General features: G+C 45.4%; 3 protein-coding genes across 12 annotated transcripts in view; 1 reads left to right on the top strand and 2 right to left on the bottom strand.

Annotated features, from left to right (window-relative positions):
* Positions 1-2,149, top strand: part of LIMK2 (LIM domain kinase 2) — a 31,868-nt gene extending 29,719 nt beyond the window's left edge. For both annotated transcript variants that reach the window (XM_075769691.1, XM_010302229.2), the window contains one exon: positions 159-2,149. In XM_075769691.1, the coding sequence (XP_075625806.1) occupies positions 159-315 (157 nt within the window). In that variant the 3' untranslated portion in view covers positions 316-2,149. The remainder of the gene's footprint in view (positions 1-158) is intronic.
* Positions 2,150-2,994: 845 nt separating this feature from the next.
* Positions 2,995-9,797, bottom strand: PIK3IP1 (phosphoinositide-3-kinase interacting protein 1). Of its 2 annotated transcripts, none has more exons than XM_075769693.1 (6): positions 9,513-9,797; positions 9,198-9,314; positions 8,952-9,071; positions 6,854-7,039; positions 6,641-6,719; positions 2,995-4,626 (listed from the first exon to the last, which is right to left on the bottom strand). In XM_075769693.1, the coding sequence occupies exons 1-6, from the start codon at positions 9,598-9,600 to the stop codon at positions 4,419-4,421; spliced, it is 798 nt and encodes a 265-aa protein (XP_075625808.1). In that variant the 5' UTR covers positions 9,601-9,797; the 3' UTR covers positions 2,995-4,418. The 2 variants fall into 2 exon arrangements, with proteins under 2 accessions (XP_075625808.1, XP_075625809.1); XM_075769694.1 differs by having other exon boundaries at positions 8,952-9,068; positions 9,513-9,716.
* A 50-nt stretch (positions 9,798-9,847) lies between these two features.
* Positions 9,848-23,253, bottom strand: part of PATZ1 (POZ/BTB and AT hook containing zinc finger 1) — a 31,339-nt gene continuing 17,933 nt past the window's right edge. For 5 of the 8 annotated variants that reach the window (XM_075769689.1, XM_075769688.1, XM_075769687.1 and 2 more), the window contains one exon: positions 21,648-23,158. In XM_075769689.1, the coding sequence (XP_075625804.1) occupies positions 22,740-23,158 (419 nt within the window). In that variant the 3' untranslated portion in view covers positions 21,648-22,739. Of the gene's footprint in view, positions 20,606-21,647; positions 23,159-23,253 lie in introns of those variants that run through there. The other 3 variants (XR_012838153.1, XR_012838154.1, XM_075769690.1) reach the window with 3 other exon arrangements.

The following is a 23,253-nucleotide window of genomic DNA, read 5'->3' as shown; positions in this document are numbered from 1 at the left end:
TGGGATCTTTGCAGTCTTGGAAACTGAATGGGGAGGGATCGTGTCCCTGCTCCACCTCTGTGCACGGGATAGTAGCCCAGATGAACAACTAGCCCAGCCTTTCTGGATGCTGTTCTGTTTCCTCTTTCTCACTCGCATTTCCTCACTGCTGCTTCTAGGCCCCCTTTTTCCAAGCTGGAAGATTCCTTTGAAGCGCTCTCTCTCTACCTGGGAGAACTTGCCATCCCCCTTCCATCTGAGCTGGAGGAGCTGGACCACAACGTGAGTGTGCAGTATGGACTGAACCGTGACAAACTACCTGAAAACGCAACCTAGTCAGCTTGTCCTGCTGCCTGCACCACTTCCATTGGAGTTGAGTGACAGGGAGGGAGATGCACTTCAGCCACTTCCAGGGCATTAATGGGGCACCACGGTGTGCGTTTGCTGCACTGCCTCTCTCTCCCCACCCAACACCTCTCCTTGTGGACATCCTGATTCACTGTGGATTTCTGGCATGTTTCAGAAGCAAAAAGGGCTGTTTCCTGCCAACTGCACCTAGGAAAGCTGCTCAACACTATTTTTCTGGCTTGAGAAATGTTTCTCTGGCCTTTTCAGGCTTCTTTACTGTGGTGCCTTAGAACTTGGCTGCAAGCTGTGAAGCCACCCTGGCCCATCTGCCAGGGAGGGAATTGGTATAGGATACTCTCCTGGGCAAGGACCAGCACTTCTGGAACTGCTTCTCCCACTGACTGCCCTGCTCAGAAAGCTGGGGAAACTGAACATCCAGCAAAAGGCCCCACCAGGACAGCGTGTGTGTGTATGTTTGTGCATGCGTTTTCCAAAACAACCCACTGAGATTTTGGCCTCCAGTGTGCATCAGGGGAGGGAGTGAAAAGCCCCAGGAATGAGCAGCTCTACTGAGATACCTTGTCTGTGGAGAAGTGTGTATGAATTTTTGTTTTGGTTTGGTTTTGTGGGTTTTTCCTCCTCCGTCTCTGAATACCTCCAAAAGCCTGGCTAGAAACACTAAGACTGAGCTCTGCTTGCCCCTTCTGATGGTGAACAAGGCAGGCAGCCATTGAGCCACTTGAGCATCTTCAGACCCAGAGCCTGCACAGTGAGTTTGTCTGCCCAAGAACCTTAACCTAGGTGAGAGTATTTGAACCTGACTGTGTAGAACTGCACTAGGCACTAGCAGCAGACATCCCTGGAGTGCTGAAGCTGCTTGAGCTCTTGGCCTGTGGATGTGAGGTGGTAGAAAGGGTGGCAGAAGGTGCTCTTCAGAAAGCCAAAAGTCTGAAGTGGCTCAGACTCCGTACATGGACAATAGCAAAGGCTACTTAAAGGATGGACTTATCATGAACAGAAAAGTGCTGGAGAATGTCCCATCCTCCCAGGAGTGGCAGCTGCAGAACTAGTATTTCAGTTGCCATTACCTCATCCTTTCCTGCAGGCTGTGCAAGTTGCTCCCTTTGAAGGTCCTTCTTGCTGCTGCAGCACCTGAGCTGATTCTCCAAGCAGAAGCTTTCCTCAGGGTCATTCCCTGCTTTTGGGGAAAAAAAAGGGCTTGGAGTCATTGGGAGGTGGGTAGGGGTGTATTTTCTTCCAGCACTTCTCTTCTTCCTCCCTCAGTGGGAGAAGGAAGCAAGCTACTGCTGTAGTAGCTCATGTGGTTGGCAGAATTGAACAAAAAGCTGGCTCAAGTCCTGCTCTTAAGTTTCACAAACATCTTGGTTTAACTGGATTTTTATCGTGTTCCTTTCTCGCCCCATCCCTTCCTTCAGTATTGAATGGTGGGGAGTTGGTGTTAGTCTTTGCTGTTACTTTGATTTCTTCCCCCTACCCATGAATTTAAAGTATTATGTAAAATAACATGGGACCAGCCATCACCTGACAAAAGCGGGGGGGGCATGGGGTGGTGTTTTTAGTCTGTGTAGTGATATTTTAGAAACACTGGGGACTTCCTGTGGAGGAGCCTCTCTAAACTGGGTCCAGTGGATTCAGGACTGTTAATAGGATTTGCCCTTTCTTTCCCCCTCCCAGGCTGGTTTGTGAGGGGACCCCTGAAGGGGAGAGTCCTGGGTGATGTGTGGGTGGGGTTTATGAACTGTGATTTGCACAGCTCCATGTTCTAACTAAATTAAAAAGCAGTAAATGTATGCTATGAAAACAAGATTGTGTTGCCTCTCTGTTACATAAAAGCAGGAAACTCTAACTTTCTCAGGTTTCTATTGCCACACAACAGCAACATCAAAACTGCACAGATGAGTATCTAGAACTCCCTTTCTTGAGCCAAAGAGCTCTGACATGTTTACAGAACTACAAAAGCGCAGTGTGAGTGCTCTATAGTACTACATACCTGGAGTGATGGAAAGGGAAGAACTTGTCAAGCTTGGTTGGTTGGTTGTTTTTGTGTTGGAGTTTTGTTGGTGGTTTTTGGTGGCTTTTTTTAAGGGTAGACGGGAGTCAGCAGATCATAGAGCCTCTCTCCATTTTCCTTTTCTGAACCAGGATAAAAATACAGCCTGTTCTTGGAAACCTCTTATTCTGAAATATGTAGTTCAAGGGGCATTTATTAAGGCAACAACTGAACAAAAATGCTAGCTATGTCAGTACCTCCTGTAACCTGCTGTGCTCGGTCTCCATCACGCTTTCCAATGCAAGGCCCCAAGGGATGGAGCTGCTGCTGAGCAGCACCAAAGCAGAACTGACCTGTGTCAGTGCAGGAAGGGGCTGTAACTGAGAGCATCTTCCCACGGGCCAGCCTGCTTAGTCAGCACAGCTCACACACCCACAGCTGCTTTTCAGGAATAGTGTCCCAGTCCAAGACTAGCTGCTGGCAGTAAGGAGACAAGCTCCACGCCCCTAGTGGAGACATTGCTTGTAGGGATTTACCTTTGAGCCTGACAAACTGAAGTAGCATCTTCCCTTCTCCTCAATTTAAAGTCTGCAACAAGCAAAAGGATGCTGCTCTGGCAGGGGGAACATACAGATAAGCCACAGTCCAAACAAGTCTACAGAGCATTTTTCTTTAAGCTTTAATACAAGGTAGCACAGTTTGCACCTTCTCATAATGAGGTATTTAAAACATTTTACAAAGAAATGGTATTCAAAGGCCTTTAAAAATAAACTGTTTCCCTTTTCTGAATGAAACATCACTAAAACCCGTGCTGTTCCCTGTTAGGCCCACAGCTTTAAAGCAGATGGCTAGAAAACTTACTTGAATGGCTTGAATCCCCTGAGGCGGGGACGGATGTTTCCCTGAACTGGCCTTGCCTTGGTGCCATTTGGGAGACACTGCAGCAACCATCCCTTCCAAACCCCCTGAAATGCTAATAAAAGTTGTTACAAAAATCTCTGTAATAGGGCCAGGTTCTCTAAGCAAGTCTTGCTGCACAAGCTGAGTGTGTGTGAAGGAGGCTGGGCCAGGAGCCATGCCGTAACTTTGGGATCTGGCAAGAGCAGCGACCCTGTCCTGCCCTTAGAGCAAGAGCTGCTGCATCATGGCCAGGGTGACCTCCCCAGCTGGCTCGGCCACACTGCCACTCTTTCTGCAGCTGGCACTGTAAAAAGCCAAGGGAATTCGGGAAGAGGATGGTATCTGTCCTCAGTGCTCGACCTGCTATAGGTAACTGAAGGGCACTTTGTTTTCTTCACTCCATGACTATCTAGTGCTGGCCTCTGGTCTCCTGATCTGTGTAAGTGAGCAGGAAGCACAGACCACCTGGACACCTACAACTGTGGCTGTGCATGTAGCACCACAAGGGAATGGAGATGTGGCCTCAGCCCTGGAAGACCTGGATTTGTCAAGAGCTTGAGAAGAGCTTTTTCAAATTGACACTGGGGCTAGACATACTGCTCCTGGCCAAAGCCATCCCTCAAATACTCTTCCTTGGGGAAAAAAAAAAACCCTGATCCAGCAGCAGGATTCTGGACAGCGTCTCCAGCTCTCAGCCACTAAAGCAAAAAGGCAGGAACTATAATCAGAGTGTAATTATCTAGCTAAGTCTGACGTGAAGCTCCCCTCAGTCCCTGCAGTACTGCTCCCTCCTGGGGTTCCAGGCTGAAACTTAAGTAACAGTGCACACCGTTAAACAGGAAAGGAACAGAAAAAGAGGAAGCCAAGACCACACTCCGGACTATGGGATCTGTGGCCAGTTGTGAGCCTGGCCCATCATACCCCCCAGCTCCTTGTAACGCCACGGAGATAGGTGGGAGGAAGCAGCAAGGTCCACCACACCAGTCCCCAGCTGGTCATGCACTGAATGGTGCTCCTCAAACAGATCGTGATGAATAGCCCATTGCTCTGTCCCTCTGCATCACCTTCATCTGGCTTTCATCAAAAAGAAAACAAAACAGAAATGAACACACACAACCCCCACACTCACAGCGGGAAGCTGGAGGCTTTGCTCAGCCTGTATCACTCCTGCCTGAGCTGCTCAGGCACCAGGAGTACCCGCCTGCCCCATGAGTGGGCCACTGCCATCATGCGTGTCCTCCACAGGCGTCTGGTTGGTGTGCACCACAATTGTGTTCTCATCCACAAGCTCACAAGCAGGATTGGTGAACGCTGAGAGTGGCAGTGTGATGCGCTGCATTTCACGCTCATAAACTTTCTGTTCATGCTTTTCCTTCAGGTCCTTCCCCCTAGATTAAAAAGAAAGAACCAAAACATGTATGTGCATAGGGTGAGTGCCACTGCTTGGAAGCAGAGTCTCACTAAAGGTGATGTAGTAGAAAAGAAGGGACTCTGCTCTTTAAGAAACGTGTTTCAGCTACATACAAAGGACCAGAAACATTCCCTACTGTGAGCAGAGGACCCCATGTGAGCATCTTTAAAAAACAAGCAGCCAAGTGAAGTCTGTCCCTCCCTCAAACTGCCTTATTCACTGACATTGCTACAGCTAAATGATGACTGTAAAGCCAGGCTTCTCCTTCAAACCATGGAGCTGACAAATGTTTCCTATATAATCCCAGAGCACTGCCTGGTGCAGGCCCAGGGGAGCAGTGAGACAGCACAGAGCCCACTGCCGTGGAAAAGAGCTTCTGTAACGTGTTTTATCTGATAGAAACAAATACCGGAGGTGGTGACAGATTCTGCCTTTTGTTGCAGCAAACAGACCTGTGTAGCAAATGAAGCTGTTCCTGAAAGTATTAAAGCTTACTTCAGAGCTGGCCCTGCCTTCTGCTGCTGCAGCTAACAGCTTGATACCACAAACCTACCTCACTCTTCAGCCTGTTGCTAAGGGAGGCGACACCTCTGTAATTTGTACCGAGGAAGAACTGCCTTGCTTTAAAAATGGATGGCATTTATAGCATGTTGTCTCCAGAAAAGCTATGTATACCAAAAGCTACTAAACCAATTAAAGGTTTCTCACCACACCTACCCAAACCTGCCAGCTTGCACATGCAATTTTGAGAGCAAGGCAAGAAGAGAGAAAGACAGTAAACCTGCACTGCAGCCCTCCTATGAGAATCTGGGATTGAAGAAACAAAGCTGCATTTGGACAAAGCTGAACATTGGTCTATTGCTTCTTCCAGTAAGATAGGAACAAGGTGGAACCACCGTTCACTCCTCCTGGGGCTTGCGATCCCAACCAGGCAGAGCCACTGGGGTTTCCTGTCAGCACATAAGCATTTTGGCTTCTTTACAAAGCTGCCTACGAGCATGCAGCAGTGGCTGCCGTTCCTGCCAGCACACAAGAGCATTCTCTGAAGTGACACCTCAAATCAGATTCCTCGACAAGCAGCGCGCTGTGTTTTGGCCCTTATGTAACACTCCTCCCTCTGTTTTTTTTTCTGTTGGCATTTATTATAAACACTTACATAAGGACATGTCCCAGCTTGGGAAAGGGCTCCTTCTGCTTGGTTGTGTCAGACTGCTGTCAAACAGCCAAAATACAGAACAAACCCTCCCAGAGGAGGGAGCCTTCACTTGCTGCAGCGACATTCAGTGCTATTTGTTAATCCTGCCCTGTCTCTTACAACTAAGCTCTTGCTCTTACCACTAACCTCAAACGCTGCTGAGCTACAGAAACATTTCTGCCCAACACAGTAAAGTGGCTGAACAAATCATAACTTAAGTGAATCAAAACTGACCTTAAAGTATACAGGACCTTTGGTAAAATTAACTTTGACAATAATAAAGTGCTGCTTGATATTCAGCTACACAGGATACAATGCATGAGTGGCAAACAATTTGCCAATCGTTTTTCATCTAAAGCTAACTAGACTAGAGAAACCAGGGGAACAGGTGGCCTGCTAGGATTGTTCTCTTTCTGATCACAAAAGAAACTTCCTGTGAGAGCACCTGGGATCTGCTCTCTCTAGCTTTTAGGTAAAATTCAGCTCCCCTGGATGCATCTGAGAAAGCCACATCAATGCCCATGCGCACACACAAAAAATAAAGAGAGCAGTCTGAAACTTTAAATGGGACAGAATACCACATTGATGGGTGAAATGGAGAAGAATGGGATTGTCTTAAATAGTTCTTTCCTCAGTGCGAGAAGTGAAACTCTTGCACAATGTGCCACATCAGAACATGCTTCTATCTGCCTTTTCATTAGGATCTGCTTGGGTCTGCAGGTGCTCAGACATTCCCGCTCTACACACATTGCTTCATGCCTACACTGGGTTTGGACAAAGGAGAATAGCCACCGACCTCTTATAGATGTATCCCAGGACAATGCCGGCTCCGATAGCAATGATTATCACCATCATGATCAGCCCCAGCACATATCCTGTGCAGAGAGAAAGGAAAGAGGCAAAATTAGAGGCAGTAGATCCAGCTATAGCATTGCTTTCAGAGCCTCAGAACAAGTCCATCCTGCCAGAACTACAGGAATGGATTCACCACATGAACCTGTGTTTGTACCTAGTGTCCCTAAGTCCTTCTTTTCTTTGGAGTTCATCTGCACTCTCTGACTGATCCCAATGACGGGCTGCACAGCAGCTGCCTCGCTCCGGGAGGGCAAGGTATCCGCTGGTTCGAACACCTGGTTGACCTCCTGAGAAGTACCAACTTCTGCTGTAGGGACTGGGGCTGTGGCAGCTCCAGCATCTGTTGAGATGAAAAAGACATACAAAATATGAAGCTTTGATGCATCCTTCAAAACAACATGTGCTAGACTGGTATCACTGAACCGCCTTCAACATACACTGACAAACACTGGTCCCTCTTAAGTTGTTGCCAGAAATCCTACAAAGGCAGCCAAGAAACGCACTCCCCACTTTCCTTTGACATGAACCTATTTTAAGAATGCAAGGCACCACCACAAATGAGACAGAAGTCAGACAGTAGAACGAAACCCAGGTTCAGGGCACGAGTCCAGGGGACGCACAATGACTTCATTTAGTGTATAGATCAATATACAGGCTGCAGCTTCAATCATGCTGAACAGACAAGAACAAGATGATGAGAATCTCCATCCTCAATCTCCCAGGAGCCTATTTATCTCCCTTCTGCCTCAATCTTCCTGACACAGGAACGTTTGACAGAAGGAGATTCCAGCTGGTGTGAAAACAACCTGGGGACATTCTTCTAACCCAGCCCCTCTTTGCAGTTGTGTAACAAACTCCTTTAGCATGATGGACAGGCTAAGCCAGAGCAACCCTCCAGGCAGCACAGCCACTGACTAGTTTAAGTACAGCTATGACAGCGGAAAGTATGTATCTGTCCTAAACAGAAAAAACTACTTTTTGGAAATACCATGCACAGTATGCATCCACACCTGAAAACTCTCTCCACCCCTCAGTAGGCCCTGGATCTCACCCCACAGCTAGCAATAACTCCGTGTGGATTTTCTATCTGCAGCCATTTTGAGTCCTCATTGGAATGTGAAATGGAAGTACAGAAGGGGAGTTAGAAACAGGAAATCAAGGTCTCCTGCACTGCCCAGTTACTTTACATAGGGTCGGCCACAGAAGCTGAACTGAGGGGAGCTGCAGGACATGACTAAAATAAAAAAGTGACCACTCTGAGACACAAAAATAGCCAAATCCTTAAACATGCAAATGGTGTACTGGCTGAAAGGTCAGGTAACCATCCTGAAGCTGCATGACTGTTTTGAGTAAGGATCTTGGCAGCAGAACATTTGTTTTATCTTTAGGGAAAAGGAGGCAAAAGATGAGCAAAGTGAAGTAAAGGAGAGGATGTATGTGTAGGGGAAAGTGTTTACATGCAAGGATAGCAATCCTGAGGGATAGTAGAGTGCGTGAATCTTGACAGGCCCAGAAACAAGTGAACAGTTCACAAAAACCGAGTGGTTACTTTGGCCTCAGTCAATACAGACATCTTCTCTCCCTGAAACAGGCTTTAGCTACACCTTTTCTCTTAGTAAACTGTTTCCCATCCTGACTATCCAGGAGAAATCCAGTGTTTGGGATTTTCTGTTTCTTACTGTCCTGCCTTAAGTTCTCATTTTCTCCAAGTTCTTTCTCCCCACCTGTAACCAAATTCACCCTGGCACTTGTTTAGCAGCAGGACGCTTGTTCAGACAGCAGTAACACACCCCACAGTAATGGTCTATGAACATTTCTGCAGTTCCTAGATTCCCAGCCTTTTGCAACGCAGCTAGAGCTCTACAGCGACTAGTGAAAAGGGAGGGGGAGAACGGGGAGGGGGAGAACGGGGAGGGGGAGAACGGGGAGGGGGAGAACGGGGAGGGGGAGAACGGGGAGGGGGGTGCACAAGGCTTTGCACAGGCCTTTTCAGGCGCTAACAGAAAATCTGTAGGGGCAAGGCACAGCTGGGAGGCAGATGTGCACACACAGGGGAGGGCTGGAGGGGAGCCCCGGGTACACTCCGTTCCTGGGGGAGGGCAGTGGGTGCTGCTATAGGCCGGGCTTGTTTGTGCGCAGGGGGAACCCCACCCCGGTGGCAAACCCAACCGCCAGCGGCAGGAAGCAGGCCGGGGAGGGCAATACCCCGGGGAGGGCAGGAGGCCAAGTGGGGCCGGCGGGGCAGCTCCTACCTCGGCACTGGGCGATGTCGCAGGGTCTCCGCTCGGGGACCCCAGCGGTGCCTCGGATGTAGCACCAGGGCGCGGCGTCGCCGTCGGGGTTTCTGCAGCTGTTGTGGTCCTCGGCGACTGCTGGAGGGTACCGGGCCGTCAGCGCGAGCACCGCCGCGGCCCCGGCTCCCCCAGCACCCCTCTCCTCCGAAATGCCCCACCGCCGGTTCCCTCCACCCCCGCCCCCGCCCCGCTCCCCGGACCCACCTGCCGGGAGCGCGGCGCCGGGGCTGCTCCGCACCGCCAGCCAGTTGAGGCACGGGGCACCGCCGGAGGCCACTCGCTGGCTGCCGCGGTAGGATGCGCCGTTGCCGCGGAGGCACTCTGCGGAGAGACGAGGCCAGGCCATGCGGGCGGGCCGGACAGCCCCCATCACCCCGGGCCGCTCCCCAGCACGCCCCCCACGGATACGAGCCCGGTCGCCCCCCGCCCCCCCCCAGGGTGTCTCTCTCCCGAGACCGGCCTTTGTCCCCCACAACAAAGCCGAGCCAGGCCCCCCAGGGCGGTCCAGCCGGCACTCACCCTCGGCGCCCCGGGCGGCCGCCAGCAGCAGCGAGCCCAGCAACACGGCGCCCAGCGCCGCCGCCCGCTGCGGGTCCCCGCGCAGCATCCTCGGCGCGGAGGGCGAGGAACCGCCGCCAGCCCGGCCGCGCAGCTCGGCTCCGCGGCGAGACCTGCCCCGGCTTTCCCCTCCCCGGTAAACAACCGCCGGGCTGCGCTTCCCCCCCCCCGCCCCGCAGCCGCCGCCGGGTCCTAACGCTGCCGCCGCCCGCCCCCCACGGCGGCTCCCAGCCCCGTCACAGAGCCCCGGGAGGGGAAGGGATGGCCTCCGCGGGCGGGGCTCGGGGCAGCCGGGAATCTGCCGCCGTCCGCAGAAGGTCCGCCGCCCCGAGACCGGGTGCAGCGATGGGTGCTCGGTACTGCGGGGGCCGTTTGGCTCGGGAGGAACACGGGAACACGTTGCCGAAGCGCAGCTCCGCGTCCCCTTACAGCTGCGGGGAATTCTCGGGACAGGAGACTCCCGACACGGAACTAGGCTTGAACTGCTGATTGTGGTGGGGAAAGGGTTTGTCTTCAGGGACCTAAAACTGCTCTCTCCCGCGGAGAACTACTACGAAGGACTAAACTCTCCTGCCCTGATTCTCCCTTCGGGTTCCCTTAGCTCTATGGAGAGACCGTGCAGGGGGAGACACACACTACCACAGACACTGTGCGCCTCCACATTAAAGATTTACATTCTCAGCTCTGCTAATCGATTGCTTTCCGTTGACTCCACATACTCTAAGAGCTGTGCCTGGTTATAGAAAAACAAGGTAAATAGCCCGAAGACGCTTTAGAGTAATTATATTGCAGGCACTCAGCCACCGTGATAAAGCCTCTCCGCAGACATTTCAAATGGGTTACAATAAACACTTGTTTCCAAACAGGCAGAGGTATTCAGATACTGCAATGCCAGTGACTGTACACAAGCATCTGGAGTTAGCAGCAATGTTTGTTTTTCACTCGTGTAAAACAGAAACAGCTGAATACTTGGTCCTGTTTGACAATGAGCTCTCAAAGGTGGCCAAGGCCAACTGACGGGGTTGTAGCCAAGGCACAGGCCTGCAGCACAAGGTGCTATTTCTGGCTTTCCCACAGAGTTCCTCCCGACCTTGGCCAATCTGTCTGCTTCACTTCTTTGCGCTTTCCTCTCCTTTCTGTTACATGAGGTACAATCAAACCTTCCTTCTCAGAAGAGGACAGGGAAGTTCCCTTCTTTTAAAGTGCTTTAAAATCACATGGAAACCATTGAACACAGAAAAAAGTATTTCTATGCCAGGAAGCTGCATGTTGCATTCAGTGTTTGATGAATCACTTTTTGGGGCAGTGCTGGCTGGAGCAGCGGTCCTTCCCCTCCACTCCCAGGTACCTGTGTGACAAACAGGCTCAAGGTGCTGCTCCAGCCCAACTTTTGCCCTTTTCTTACCAGGTCACGCACTTTAACCCTTTAGAGCCGGGCCGCCTGCTGCATCCAGTCCGCAATGAAGCCACAAAATACCATCAGATGTACCAGCACGACGGAGGGGTAACGAAGAAAACAGGTCAATTAAGCAGCACTACCACTGAACGTGAAACCAAAAGCCTTAGCACTTGTGTGTGATTCACACTTTAACAATATGATTTAACACTACAGTAAATTTAGTTTAATAATGTCAGATTAAAAAACTGCAGCCAGGTTGTAAAAGAACCAAAACTGTGTCAGTCCTGACCGACATCACCAGCTAAGATGTCTGCTTTATGACGTTATGCTTATTGTCTGCACAGACAGTTACTGCATTCCTTATACTCTCCAGTTACTATCTGTGAAGGCAAGGCTAACTGGAGTAAGCAAGAATTTTTACTAAGTGCTATTAAATCAGGCCTTCTGTTTGTAATAGCTCTTCGTCAGATTTTTTATGGGAGAAATTCCATTCAGTCAGAAACTGCAGGGCCACACATGCATCCAGAGGCATGGTCTAGCCAAACCAGTGTGCAGATGGCTGCCAACCTGTACAATTAATTTCTTTTAGCTAACACTTCCACGCCGCTTTGCACAGAAAGCACCTCCTCCTGTACATACTGATCCAAGAACTGCAGGCTGGGCAGTAATCTGTAGAAACAAATCTCAGACCTTCCCAGCTCTCTCTCCTGTTATGCAACAGGATAAATTCGCACTTCTCATTACACCCAGCCAAGTTCCAGCAAACAATTTGAGTTTCTAGTCTACAGAAGGACAATGGAGAATCTGGGAGAAATGCAAAAACTTTCATATTAATGGTAAAGATCAAAGTCTTTTCCATGACTGACTTCCAAGCATAATTTTTTCTCTTTCATCTCTAGATTTCTCCAGAATGAGGGAAGATTTATGCCTGGCAGTTTCACAGATTTAAGTTTAATAGGATGCCAGGTGGCAGCTGTCAAAGGCAGACTCAATTGCTCTTTCTGCTGTTTGGAAATGGGTTTGCTCTTCTTGCTACACTTTTAGAGATGAAACCTGACATTACTTCCTAGGACTTGGTTTTAAAGTAACTACCCAAACTGTAAGTAAGTTAACAGCTCTGCAACTACACCCTCACAGAGTTTATATGCAAAAGTCTGTAAGTATATACACATACATGTACCACAACACATACGCACACCCGCAAACACTTCACAGGAGAATATATATGCTATTTTTAGGAATGAGGAACTTTAAGCATCCTCCCTAAACTCAGTGTGAACCAGTTTCAGCTGTGAGCTGGTACCTTTCTGCTGTTTACTTTATACAGGCTCCAGAATGAACAATGTCTGCTTTCTCTCTCTCCTGTCAACTGCTCTTTCTTGTTTGTTTGTTCTACTTTTTCACCTGTGGAAAAATTCAAAGTATATGGCAAGTTTTCTTAAAGCAGAAAATACAAAGGAAGCTAACATATAACACAGCATGCTGTGCAAAGGGATGCAACCACAGATGTATAGCCCTGGGAAGCACTCCACAAGGTCATCAAACCCACCCTCCTTCTCTGGCCACAGCCAAGTATGTTCAGATCTTCTTGGACAAAAGTTCATCTAATCTCCTATGAAAGAACTAACACACTTTATTACTTAATCTCACTAAATAAGATCCTGGGGGGAGTAAGCAAAATCAATTTTCTAATCTAAGTATTCCTTCCTAGTCAAATTAACATGGATTGCTTAAAACCGAAAAAGTTGACCATTGCCCTCCTTCTAACAGGGCGTATGTCATGTTCCCATAACTTCCCCTTTCTTCTTTCTAGGCAAACCAAAATAATTCTCCCAATTTTTCCTCCATACTAGTTTTTCTAAGCCATTTTCTACTTACTTCATAAATTGTGATACCTGAGAACGAAGATAGTACACTCTGAGGCCTCATCCACCATGATCCGAATATCAGAGCAATTTGTGCTTAAAGCTTAAAAAAAACATACGCATCAAATGCTACTAAATGCTATTAAGTACTTGCAACTCCAGCAAAAGCAGGGTTTTTTACTGCTTTGTTGCCTCTGTCTGGATCATGAAAGTAACTGTTGGTCTCAGCTGTAAAAAGCCTTCTGAAAGCAATGATGTAGGAGTCTGAATCAAATACATTTTATTCCCAACCTAGAAACAATCTGAATAGAAGGGGAAAAAAAATCAGGGCTGCAACAAAAGGATCAGACGTTGAGTTTATGAAACCGAACTGAGTATAACAAAAAATCAAGACAGAGACAGTCACTACAAAGGAGTCAGTGTGGAACGATAGAGAAATATCTGATTGCACCGTTGCATCCCCCTGCTGACATCTTCAAGGAGAGGCTTCCCCTCCCCCTTCAATCTGACAGCATGAGCTATTGCTAAGTAAATGCCAGCCACAGCCTCTAAGGACTAACAAGGAAGTCTGCAGAAGCAAAACAACCATATGTGATATTTGAACTGGTTCAGACTGGTTCAGAGAGTTTGCTCTACTAACTCAAAGTGCTTTCTCAGATGAGCTTTCTGTGTGGGCTGTAATAAAAGGCTAGAGGCCTCAGGAGGGCAATCTGGTCCTATTGTTTACTGGGGGAGAAGCACTGCAGCTACACTTTTCTAGCATTAAGAGATTAGCACTAAATACTCTCAGCAGTCACTGACTTAAGAAATTTCACACAGAGTCCTCTCTAACAGCAACACTTCTTTGTCCTTTTTTGTCACAAACTGCCCAGTGCCTTTCCACAATTCCCTCAGCGGTTTTGATGGGCCCAACTGCCCACAGATATTTGTGTTCACACTGGCCCACTGTGGCTGTTGTGAAGGACTCGGCTTGGATCATGGCCCTTAACTCTTTCTCCTGCTGGAGCATTCTCACATCAGTATGTGGACCACAGACGCTGCTTTTACCTGCTATCCAATGGGCGAGTCTCCTAGCAAGATACCGTAAAATTGTAGTAATATTGTTAGGAATCCATCTAAAGATGTTTCAGCCTCCACTTGCACCGTTTTGGGTTTTTTTTCTACAGACGCCAGCTGCTATTGACAAAAAACAGAGCATGCATTTTTAAGGGTGGAGGAAGGGAAGTTATTTTGAGAGGTACTGTGATCTACTCAGAGAACACACAGGTCTGAGTCAACAGGAGCCTTACTCTAAATTCTTTTACCAGTTTGTTGTTTGATCTCAGGCAAGCTTCTGCCTCAGTTTCCCACATTAAGACTACTTATGTCACAGACACAGAAAAGATTAAACATCTGCAAAGGGCTTTGAAAGCTTCAGATGTGCAATACATACCTTATGAAATGGTATTCAAAGGGAAGGAATCATGAAGAGGAATACGCATGGAAGGTCTTAAGATGCTCTAAAGTTCTACATGTGTAGTGCTGACTTAGATGAAAAGCACAAATAAGCATGAATACAGGCAGAAAAATGGGATATGTTGTGTTTGTTTGTTTAAGGTATAAAAGTACCTTTGTAGCTTTCTTGTTTCTTAATTCACTGTTGTGCACAGCAGTAGCCAGCAAAGCTAAGCAGTCAGATAAATCAACATTCATTCTTGTTAGAAAACGTCGATCTAAAAATAATGGTTTATCTGCACATGAGAAACATGAAAGAAGCAGTACCAAAACTCTGAGATTTAACTCAAAGGGAATAAAGATTTCTGGTTCTGTTATCCGTTCAAATTAACTTCCAGTGAATTGGATAGGACTATTAAATATGCTTTCACTCACCATGGAAGCTGATTTCACAGTCAAACAGAAGTGATAGCCCAAAACTCTGCTGTTTAAACTCCAATAATGATGGAATATTATCAAAGTAAGAGTTAGATTCCATTGTGGAAAGCATGAGGTTACAGAGTTGCACTTAACTAAGCAAAACTTCCAGTTCCTGTGGAAAATACACATCTAAATAGCACAACCATAAGCAAGTGACCCATATCCCATGCCAACAGAAAGGCAATAAGGTTATGAACTTGTACAAATAACCCCCCCCCCCCCCCCCCCAAAACATATATTTTCTTATCTGTCTAGGGGTTTGGGACTAGGATTGGAGTCGTCAACATAAGAGCAGAGCTCCGTTTTGTAATGTGTCTCTTTTTGTAATTCAACAGTGAGCAGAGAAGCAGAGACCAAACCTTTCAGTAGAGCTACTAGAGTGTTTCATCATAAAAGCGCAGGATGCACAGACATTTACGATGCAGAGCTCTCACCTCTGGATTGTATTTTCCTAGCTGACCTGAAAGCAGATAAACCATGGGCACATAGGTAGTGTGAAAGACCTCTCTTTCCACAGGTGTTTGCCTGAAGGCTGTGGGAGGAGCTGTTTATTTTGGGAAGTTGCCCTTTCTTTCCTGTGTAGAAAGGCAACCTTTTATTTTCTCCTTGGGTTGCAACGCATGCCACAGGCATGTATAGATAGCCCTTGTCATGACTCATATATGCACTTGGGCTTTTTTACATCTATTGACAAATGCAAAGACACTGTTCCTTAAGTATGTTTACAGAATAGGGCAAACCTCTGTTGTTATTTTGGTCTTGAGTTTACCATTCTTTTAGAAAGTTAGGACTCAAACTGGTTAACATCACAAAGAGGCAAAAAGACCAGGAAGGAAGAAAGGTTTAGTAGTTTCACCTCATACTTCACTTGTTTCTTTAGAATACCACCGTGTTGAGTTAGAACACAGTTCATTTGACTAATGACCTAGCACCTGAGGTAGGCAGGTGAGAAGCACTGCAAAAATGTATTTATATATCCTGTCTCATTTTTATTTTCACTGCCTTCCAGGTATTCAATAAGGACAATACCAAATTTCACACAGATACTTGTTACTCCATCCGCTTATGCCAAAAGAATGTAAGAAATCTCATGGCACAGCCCCAGAGAAAGGATTTTCTGGTTAAAATAAGGCCATCCTGATACAGAATGTTGCAACCTGCCCATGACACCATGGGTTTTCATACAGAGCTATGGAGTTGGGCAAAGACAAGAAGTGTCTCTGAAAAGAGCAGGATTTTGAGAAATGAGAAATACAGGCTGTCTTCTCTGTGCACTCATAGTCTCTACTCTCCATCTCCAGAAAATGAATGCATGCAGCCTGCAGAGTTTAATTCTCTTTTGGTTTATTACTATTTAAAAATCATTTTTTGTATCCCCTTCTACAGAGGCTTCACCTTCCAACAGAACATACAAAAATACACACAGTAGAAAAAAAAAAAAAAAAGATAGGTAGGTAAGTTGCTTTATACAAACAGGTCCCTAAGAACCCAAAAAGGCTAAAACAGGCTCGGTTTCAATAGAAGCAGGCCCATAAATAGGCAAGAGACTTCATTCAAGTAGGGAAAGAGTCATCCATCCTCACCTAAGATCCTTTCTTGCTCACACTGAAGACAATGGGAGGATTCCCAACAACTTCAGTAGAAGCAGGATTGGGATTCATCAGAGCCAATGGCAAACTTTTCTGCTCCTTCCCTTCCAAGGCACTGTCTCTTCCATACGGCATGCAGCCAGGGAAAAATGCCAGTTTTCCTGGCTCATCCCACACTCATGTTTCAGTTGTTCACTCTACAGGACATCTGAAAACAGCCTTTTATTTTCTCTCTTACACTGTGTATTTGCACTAATTGCAGCAAACTTTCAGATTACAACAGTACTGAAGAGAAATTCTGAGCCCAAGAGCAAGGCTTGATCAATTATTTAAGAGCCAGCAGTCAGTCTGACAACTTTGCATGTAAAAATCGCCTGGAGAAGGCACCAGTTTGTAGACACAGCAGTCAAAAAGCTATTAGCAAGCATGAGACTGATTTATTATAAAAGCACTTACCGAGCTCACTAGGTGACTGCAAGAAGCTCAAGAGCATTTATGGCTGCCAGTGCCTGTATGAAGTGACCCCATGGTCCACACGGAACCTAGGAGCTGTGAGGGAGTCACTGGAACATCAGTGAGACACCAGTTACCTCCTTCCTTCAGCACGTCTCAGCCCAGAGCACTTCCAGTTCTCCAAAATTGCAGTACAAGTAGAGAGGCCACCCAGGAAAAAGCTTCATTCACATAAACCCTGAGAGCAGATCAATAGTGCCAGGCAGTCTTAATTTAAATATTTTACCTTTCAGGAAAAATGTGGCCAAATATTTATCTTTGCATTATGCTTGAAGTCAGTGAGGCCAAACGTTTGTAGCAGAGTTCAGCAGCACAATCGTGCAGCACAAATTGGCACGTCAATCAGATCCTGAAACATTCTTACCCAAGGGTTACCATCTTATTTTATAGATGGGAACAGAACACAGGAAGAGGCTAGAGATGACACAAGGTGTTAATTCTTTACAAACAGCCAGTCATTATCTGCTACCACAGAACAAACAACTGTGGTTTTTCTCCAACATGCTTTAACCATTCCAGCCATCACCACAACCTCTTATAGCCAGAGTTCCTGCTCCTGTTCTGCACCACTTAGCAGTTATGTCACATAACTATTTTTAAGTTGGGTTGGGTCTTTTTTTTTCCTTTTTAGCCAAACAGTTCTCCGGTTTGTTTCATAGCTAACAAAGTTATTTACAGAGCTGTACTGATCTGAGTAGGTACATACACTGGCACGGAAATGTGCAGAGCGTGAAGATGTCAAGGGAGCAGGCAGGAAGACATTATGCCAATGTTGCTGCTGCTGACTCCGCAACAGTAAACGTGGTCTCAGGCTTCAGCTCAGGAGCACTGCCTCCCTCCAGGTCTCAGGCTCAGTGCTCCACAACACACTGCCTTCTCACAGGGACACTGAGCAGCAGACTGGGCTGAAAGCCAAATCTGTTCCCAAAGGCTCATTCACAACAGCTGAAGGATCTTGTTTTGAAGATGATGTTCAGGATAAAAAAAGGGACTCTCTCAGGAGACACAGGAATCTTCCAGAATCTGTGTTTGCTTTGAAGTTTTCCTATTGTATTTTTTCCCTCTTTGCTCATTTGTTTTGTCACTCAGGGTGGAACTGAGAGCATAAGCTCAGAGATTCACTGTGAGCTTATGTTCTATTCAATTGAAAGTACTCTGTCCAGGCAAAAGGTGAATGGTAGAAAGCTGGCTTAATTTACATTAAACTAATGCTGTTAGGTGTATTCATAATGCTGAAAAAGCCAACACATCCCATGGTTTTGTTTGGCACTTGCTCTCAGAGTTTCTGCCATGCCGAACAACTGAATTATTTTTGTGGGTGATAAAGAAAAGGCTTTCCTGTCTCATTACTTAAAATTTTGGCAGCTGTTTTTTACTTTGTCCATTTATCTCTCATGAAACCCAAAGAGAGCTCTTGCTCTCCATTCATTCTTCCAACACTGAAGTCTGGAGTTCCTTTGAAGTTTACTTTGGCATCTACTTCCTCAAGCAAGCACCTTAAAAAAAATTAAAGCTGAAAGTGGTACCCCACTCCAGACTCAAGACATCAGTTCAGATACTGATTTCTAGGAACAAAGATTTAGTGAAAAAACAAGACACTAAAGTTACAACAGAGCCTACAAAATCTAGGTTAGCTTTCATACTATCAATTCAATTAGTTGAGTTAGATAGACATTCAGTTACACAGCTCTTCTATTCAAGTCATTCCTTACTGCTGACAGCAGTTGAGGGAGGAACAATAATTTCAGGGAATATGTGGGAAATAACAAATATTCCCCAAGTCACTGGCACTCAAACAGGTCTAAAATTGTGACTGGGCATTTGCAATCATTCAAAAGGGTGGTAGGAAGACCAACTCCACACCATCTTATAGTTCTAGGCTTTAAAAACCAAACAAAACAATCACACACCCCCCCAACATATAATACTTTGCCCTACTATAGTTAAGGCACTGGATTGAGAGAAGGAAAAATCTGTGTTCAATTTCTGGTTCTGCTATCAATTTCCCACGTCATCATGGGCAAATCACTTAGGACTGAGAGCTCACATGCACCACATTACCATGCATCAGGTGAGCCACACTAGTAAGTCTGCTTGCACACATCTAGCACATGACAAATGCAAGGTAATGTCAATTAACTCAGTATGGAATAAATTCACATTAAATTGCTTTACCTTGCATTCGCGGTGGATTAACAGTACATGAAGATAAATTATTTCAGGCAACAAAAGAAGCCTGAGAAGTCTGTGCCCTTACATTCAACGCAACACTTAAGCATGCATGCGGTTTTTAGTCCTTCATCTTTATTTCACTCATTCACGTATAAGCATCGATTCCTTTCTTGTCTATCTTTAATGTTTAGATTATAAATGCTTGAAGATGTTTTCATCATACCTAATACACAAGGGTCTGAGCCTCAGTTGAGAGGTTTAAGGACTCCTATAATACAAAGAAATACTACATCTCTGATTATCAAAATTTGTATGAACTGAAGTTTCCTTCTTGGCAGAGAAGTGCACTGACTGAAACATTGGCTTGCAGTCCCACCAAAGAAGATGACAAGGAAAGAAGGGCTGGCCCAAAATGAGAATGATCATCTATACACTGATATGCCAGTAAAAAAATGTAATAGAAACAAGTTAAGTGAGGTTGCAGCTCAGGGCACATTAAGTATTCCCCTTTGAACACTGAACTTACAAGGCTGAGTTGGGATCCGTCTTCTGTTCTGTGAGAAGCACACATTTCCCAAAGTACAGAATATAAAGAATTTGCATGTAGATTAATCTACTATCCATAACAGAACAATATGGCCCCAAAGAAGCAAAAAGCTGTGAAAATACACCACTACTAAGTATCTGCCCAACCTATGGCTGGCACTAGTCTGCACCAGTCTCTTGTGTTGGTGCAAATCTCTCCCATTTACACCAGGATGATCTGGAACTGCAATTTCGGGATTGTTAACTTCCTGCCTAATGTGTTTCCCTGTCCACTAGACTGAGAACTAAGTAGCGTTCATTCAACGTATTCATGACAACTTAGTAAGCATTTTGTTTGACAAGCAAAATGCACAGTTAGTGTTTTAGAAGGCTTCCTTTTTAGTTCAAGGCTTTTCATTTATTTCATCAGGTCAAATTCCATAGCATTCAGAATTAAATTCTGATACACATGGCCAAAATTCAACCCACTAGGAACACTGAAGTCAGTGGAGCTAAATGTAGGATGAAAATATCCTATATTCTGGACTTGGCTTTTGGAGTTGAATTTTGAGACTAGCGTACCCTCTTTGAATGCATATAGGAACATAGGGGACACAATCTTCTTACATCTTTCAGAATACAGCCTCAATTAAACACACATTTTCCTGTAAATCAGGAGGCTATTAGTAAATCTGTATTTGCTGATCCCAATGAATTGTTATGCTGACTGGAAAGCCTGCTGTATCTTGACTTGCTTGGCAGCTTACAAGGTTGTCTCGTCATGGTCTAGATTTGTAAGGTATTTTAAAATGTTTTGTTACCTTTCCGAAATGTCCTGTTTCTACTTGTCAACTAAGCTTACCAGTACAGCAATAGCAATTCTATGAAGCTTTAGTTTAAAGGTGGGTTGGTTTTTTTGTTGCTTTTGTTTTTCCCTTTTAAATGAGACTCATACCTATTCCAGGGATTCTGGGGGAAGATGAAAGGAGAAGAACATGTCCTTCAGTCTCCCAACACAGATTAATAGCAAAACATCAAGTCCACTGCAACATGCTCTCAATTTAGAAAGTGCTGGTGCTATAAAGAGAAAGCCATTGATTATTCATCCTTGGTTTATAATACTTGAGAGCAAGTATGAAAAAGTAGCTTCTTACAAGAGAGAAGCTGGGGCTTCTAAGTCTTTAGAATCTAGAACATCATTCCAAAATCCATATACTTACAAAAGGCTCTATAATTCTAACACAGAAACAAAACAGGAATGTCTCTTATTTCAGTTATGCATTTGCTGCAGGGTTTGGATTACGAGCACCTGGGCAAAGCAAGTTGTGGCACAACAGCAGTTTGTGGCTATGTTCACATTTAATACAGACATATCTCCTGGTCTGAGGTGGCCTATCCTGCTCCAACGCGGTATTAATGATGGAGACAGCTATTGTTTCATAGAATGCAAGTTCAATGTGGGACTTAAGCTCTTCAGAGTGGCCTTTCTAGAAACATTCAGTACACATAGCAACTTAATTTACCAAATTACTGCTTAAACCTTTTCTCTTCAACAACTGTGATGTAGAGAAAACTCTTCACAGATGGGAAATTAAGGAATATAAATTCAGTGAGCTGTCCTATGTGACCTTGAGCATCAACAGCAGAACCATAATTATAACTCAGAGCATTCCTAACTCCTAACCCTGTGTTAAACAACATTTATACCTGGATTTGGTACATGAAGACCTTGACAAGTTACATGGGAGGAAAGGGAGGGCCAAGAAAGGACATTACTTCTGCACAAGTGGTATTTTCAGATTAAATGGAACCTGCAACAGCCTAGAGTCCAGCTTCTTTGCATTTTGTAATCAATTCTTTTTCAGAGATATGCTGTTTGCAATTCCCATCTCTTATAGTAGAAACCCTTCTTCGGAAAAAGAAAGGACTAAAACTGGCTTTTGCAAACCTGACTTGAGGCAGATCAGGAGAGCATGACTGTAGCCAAAAAGCCCAGCTCACTAAGAATACAGTACAGCATAGAGAGGGATTAGTGTCTTATTTACTGGTTCTCATTTGCACACCTTTAGGACAGGTGGCTAAATTGCTTAAAAACCAGACAAAACGAGGGGATGCAAAGTAACGTACTAACTTCTTTAATACAGTCCAATCCAATTAAACCAAAATCACTCTGTGAACCCCTGGGTTTATTCACACTAAACAAGTCAGTGGTACATAGTGTTAACCCGATAGCTGATCGTGTTTATACCCTAGGTCCCCACATGAAAAATGAGCACCAGTCAACCAGACTGCAATGGTATTTTCCCCTTTCTTTTTTTTTTCTTTTTTTTTTTTTTTCATAAAACTATTTCTTTCATAGACTTAAAACAATCAACTAGCCAAGTTATTAATTATGGTACATCTAAAAAAAAATTAATACTAACCCTAATGTGACTGCTGCTTTAAGAGTGCTCTGTGTCGCCTTAGACTGGCTTTTCAGTAGCAATTCATTACAACAGGTCCTAAAATAATAATAATAGAGAATTAAAAACCTGACAGCAAGTTTAATGGTTAAAAGTAACAAAACCAACCTGTTCTGAATGGTGATTTTTCTCAGCAGTTCAGTCCTGCTGCAGCACTCACAGCCTCACAAATGGCAGAAGGGGTTCAAATTCTCTCACCTTCTTTAAATTTTTCTGTTTTTAAAAGGACAACTGCATTGTAACCTGCTAGGTACCACGGGACATTTTACTTAAAGTTATATTCAATAATGGGTCGATAATGGGTCTGGTTTTAAAACTTACTTTTTCTGGGGTATGTTAGGGAAGGTGGGGAATAGAGAGAGAACAAAAGCATAGCTCCCTGTAGCTGTAGCTCCCCAGGTGCCTCAGTCACTCTGACTGTCTAATTCTCAGATCAGTGCTGGCAACTTTTATTTATTCTAGAAGATCATGACGAAACACCAGTAGCAGCCTCTAAAGCTCCATTCGATGTTTTAGGTCATGTCTCCTATTCAAGGTCACCATCTTCTGTAATTTATCAGCTAAGAAGCATTTTCTTCCTCTCCCCAGTGAAGGTTTAAAGGTGGGGTAGGGCATGAGACAAAGAGGGAAGCTAAAATGAATAAAAAATTCTCAGCTATAGAACCAAATTTCATTATTTCCTCTTTCATTCACAGCATCTCATCATTATAGCCAGACTGCTGCTTTGCTTTGTTAAGATCAAACTGATCTCATTTCCCCTCTGGCCCCATCGGTTGCTGGTCGACCTCTGGATCCACTAGGGATGATGCAAATGCTGACTGGACGATCTGAAACCCAAATGACTCCAAGAGAGACATGTTCTGTTGGGGTGAAAAGGGGGATCCTAGAGCAGGACCGAGGTCCCCCAATGGGCCACCAAGGGCCCTGACGTGAACTTTCTGTATGTGTTTGTTCAGATAAGACTTTGATCTGAAAAAGCTGCCACATTCAGGGCAAGGGTACTTCTTCTCTCCTTCCGTCTCCATTTTGTTTTTGCTGACTGCCATGTCACACGAGAAGGACCCATTGGTGCTCTGTTTCTCAGGAGTCTTGAGGTCACTGGTGTCAGAGAGGTCTCCGTATGAATCAGAACTCTCAATCGGGTCCGAATGTGAACATTTCTGGCCTTCTATGGGAAAAAAAAAAAAAAAAAAAAGAGAAGTTTTCAGAATCTTATCTCCCAAAAATTATTTAACATGCATTCAAATAGATGATATTGATTAC

Source organism: Balearica regulorum, chromosome 17 (genome assembly GCF_011004875.1).
Source record: "Balearica regulorum gibbericeps isolate bBalReg1 chromosome 17, bBalReg1.pri, whole genome shotgun sequence".
Classification (NCBI taxonomy): Eukaryota; Metazoa; Chordata; class Aves; order Gruiformes; family Gruidae; genus Balearica; species Balearica regulorum.
This window is presented reverse-complemented; position numbering and strand designations above follow the sequence as displayed.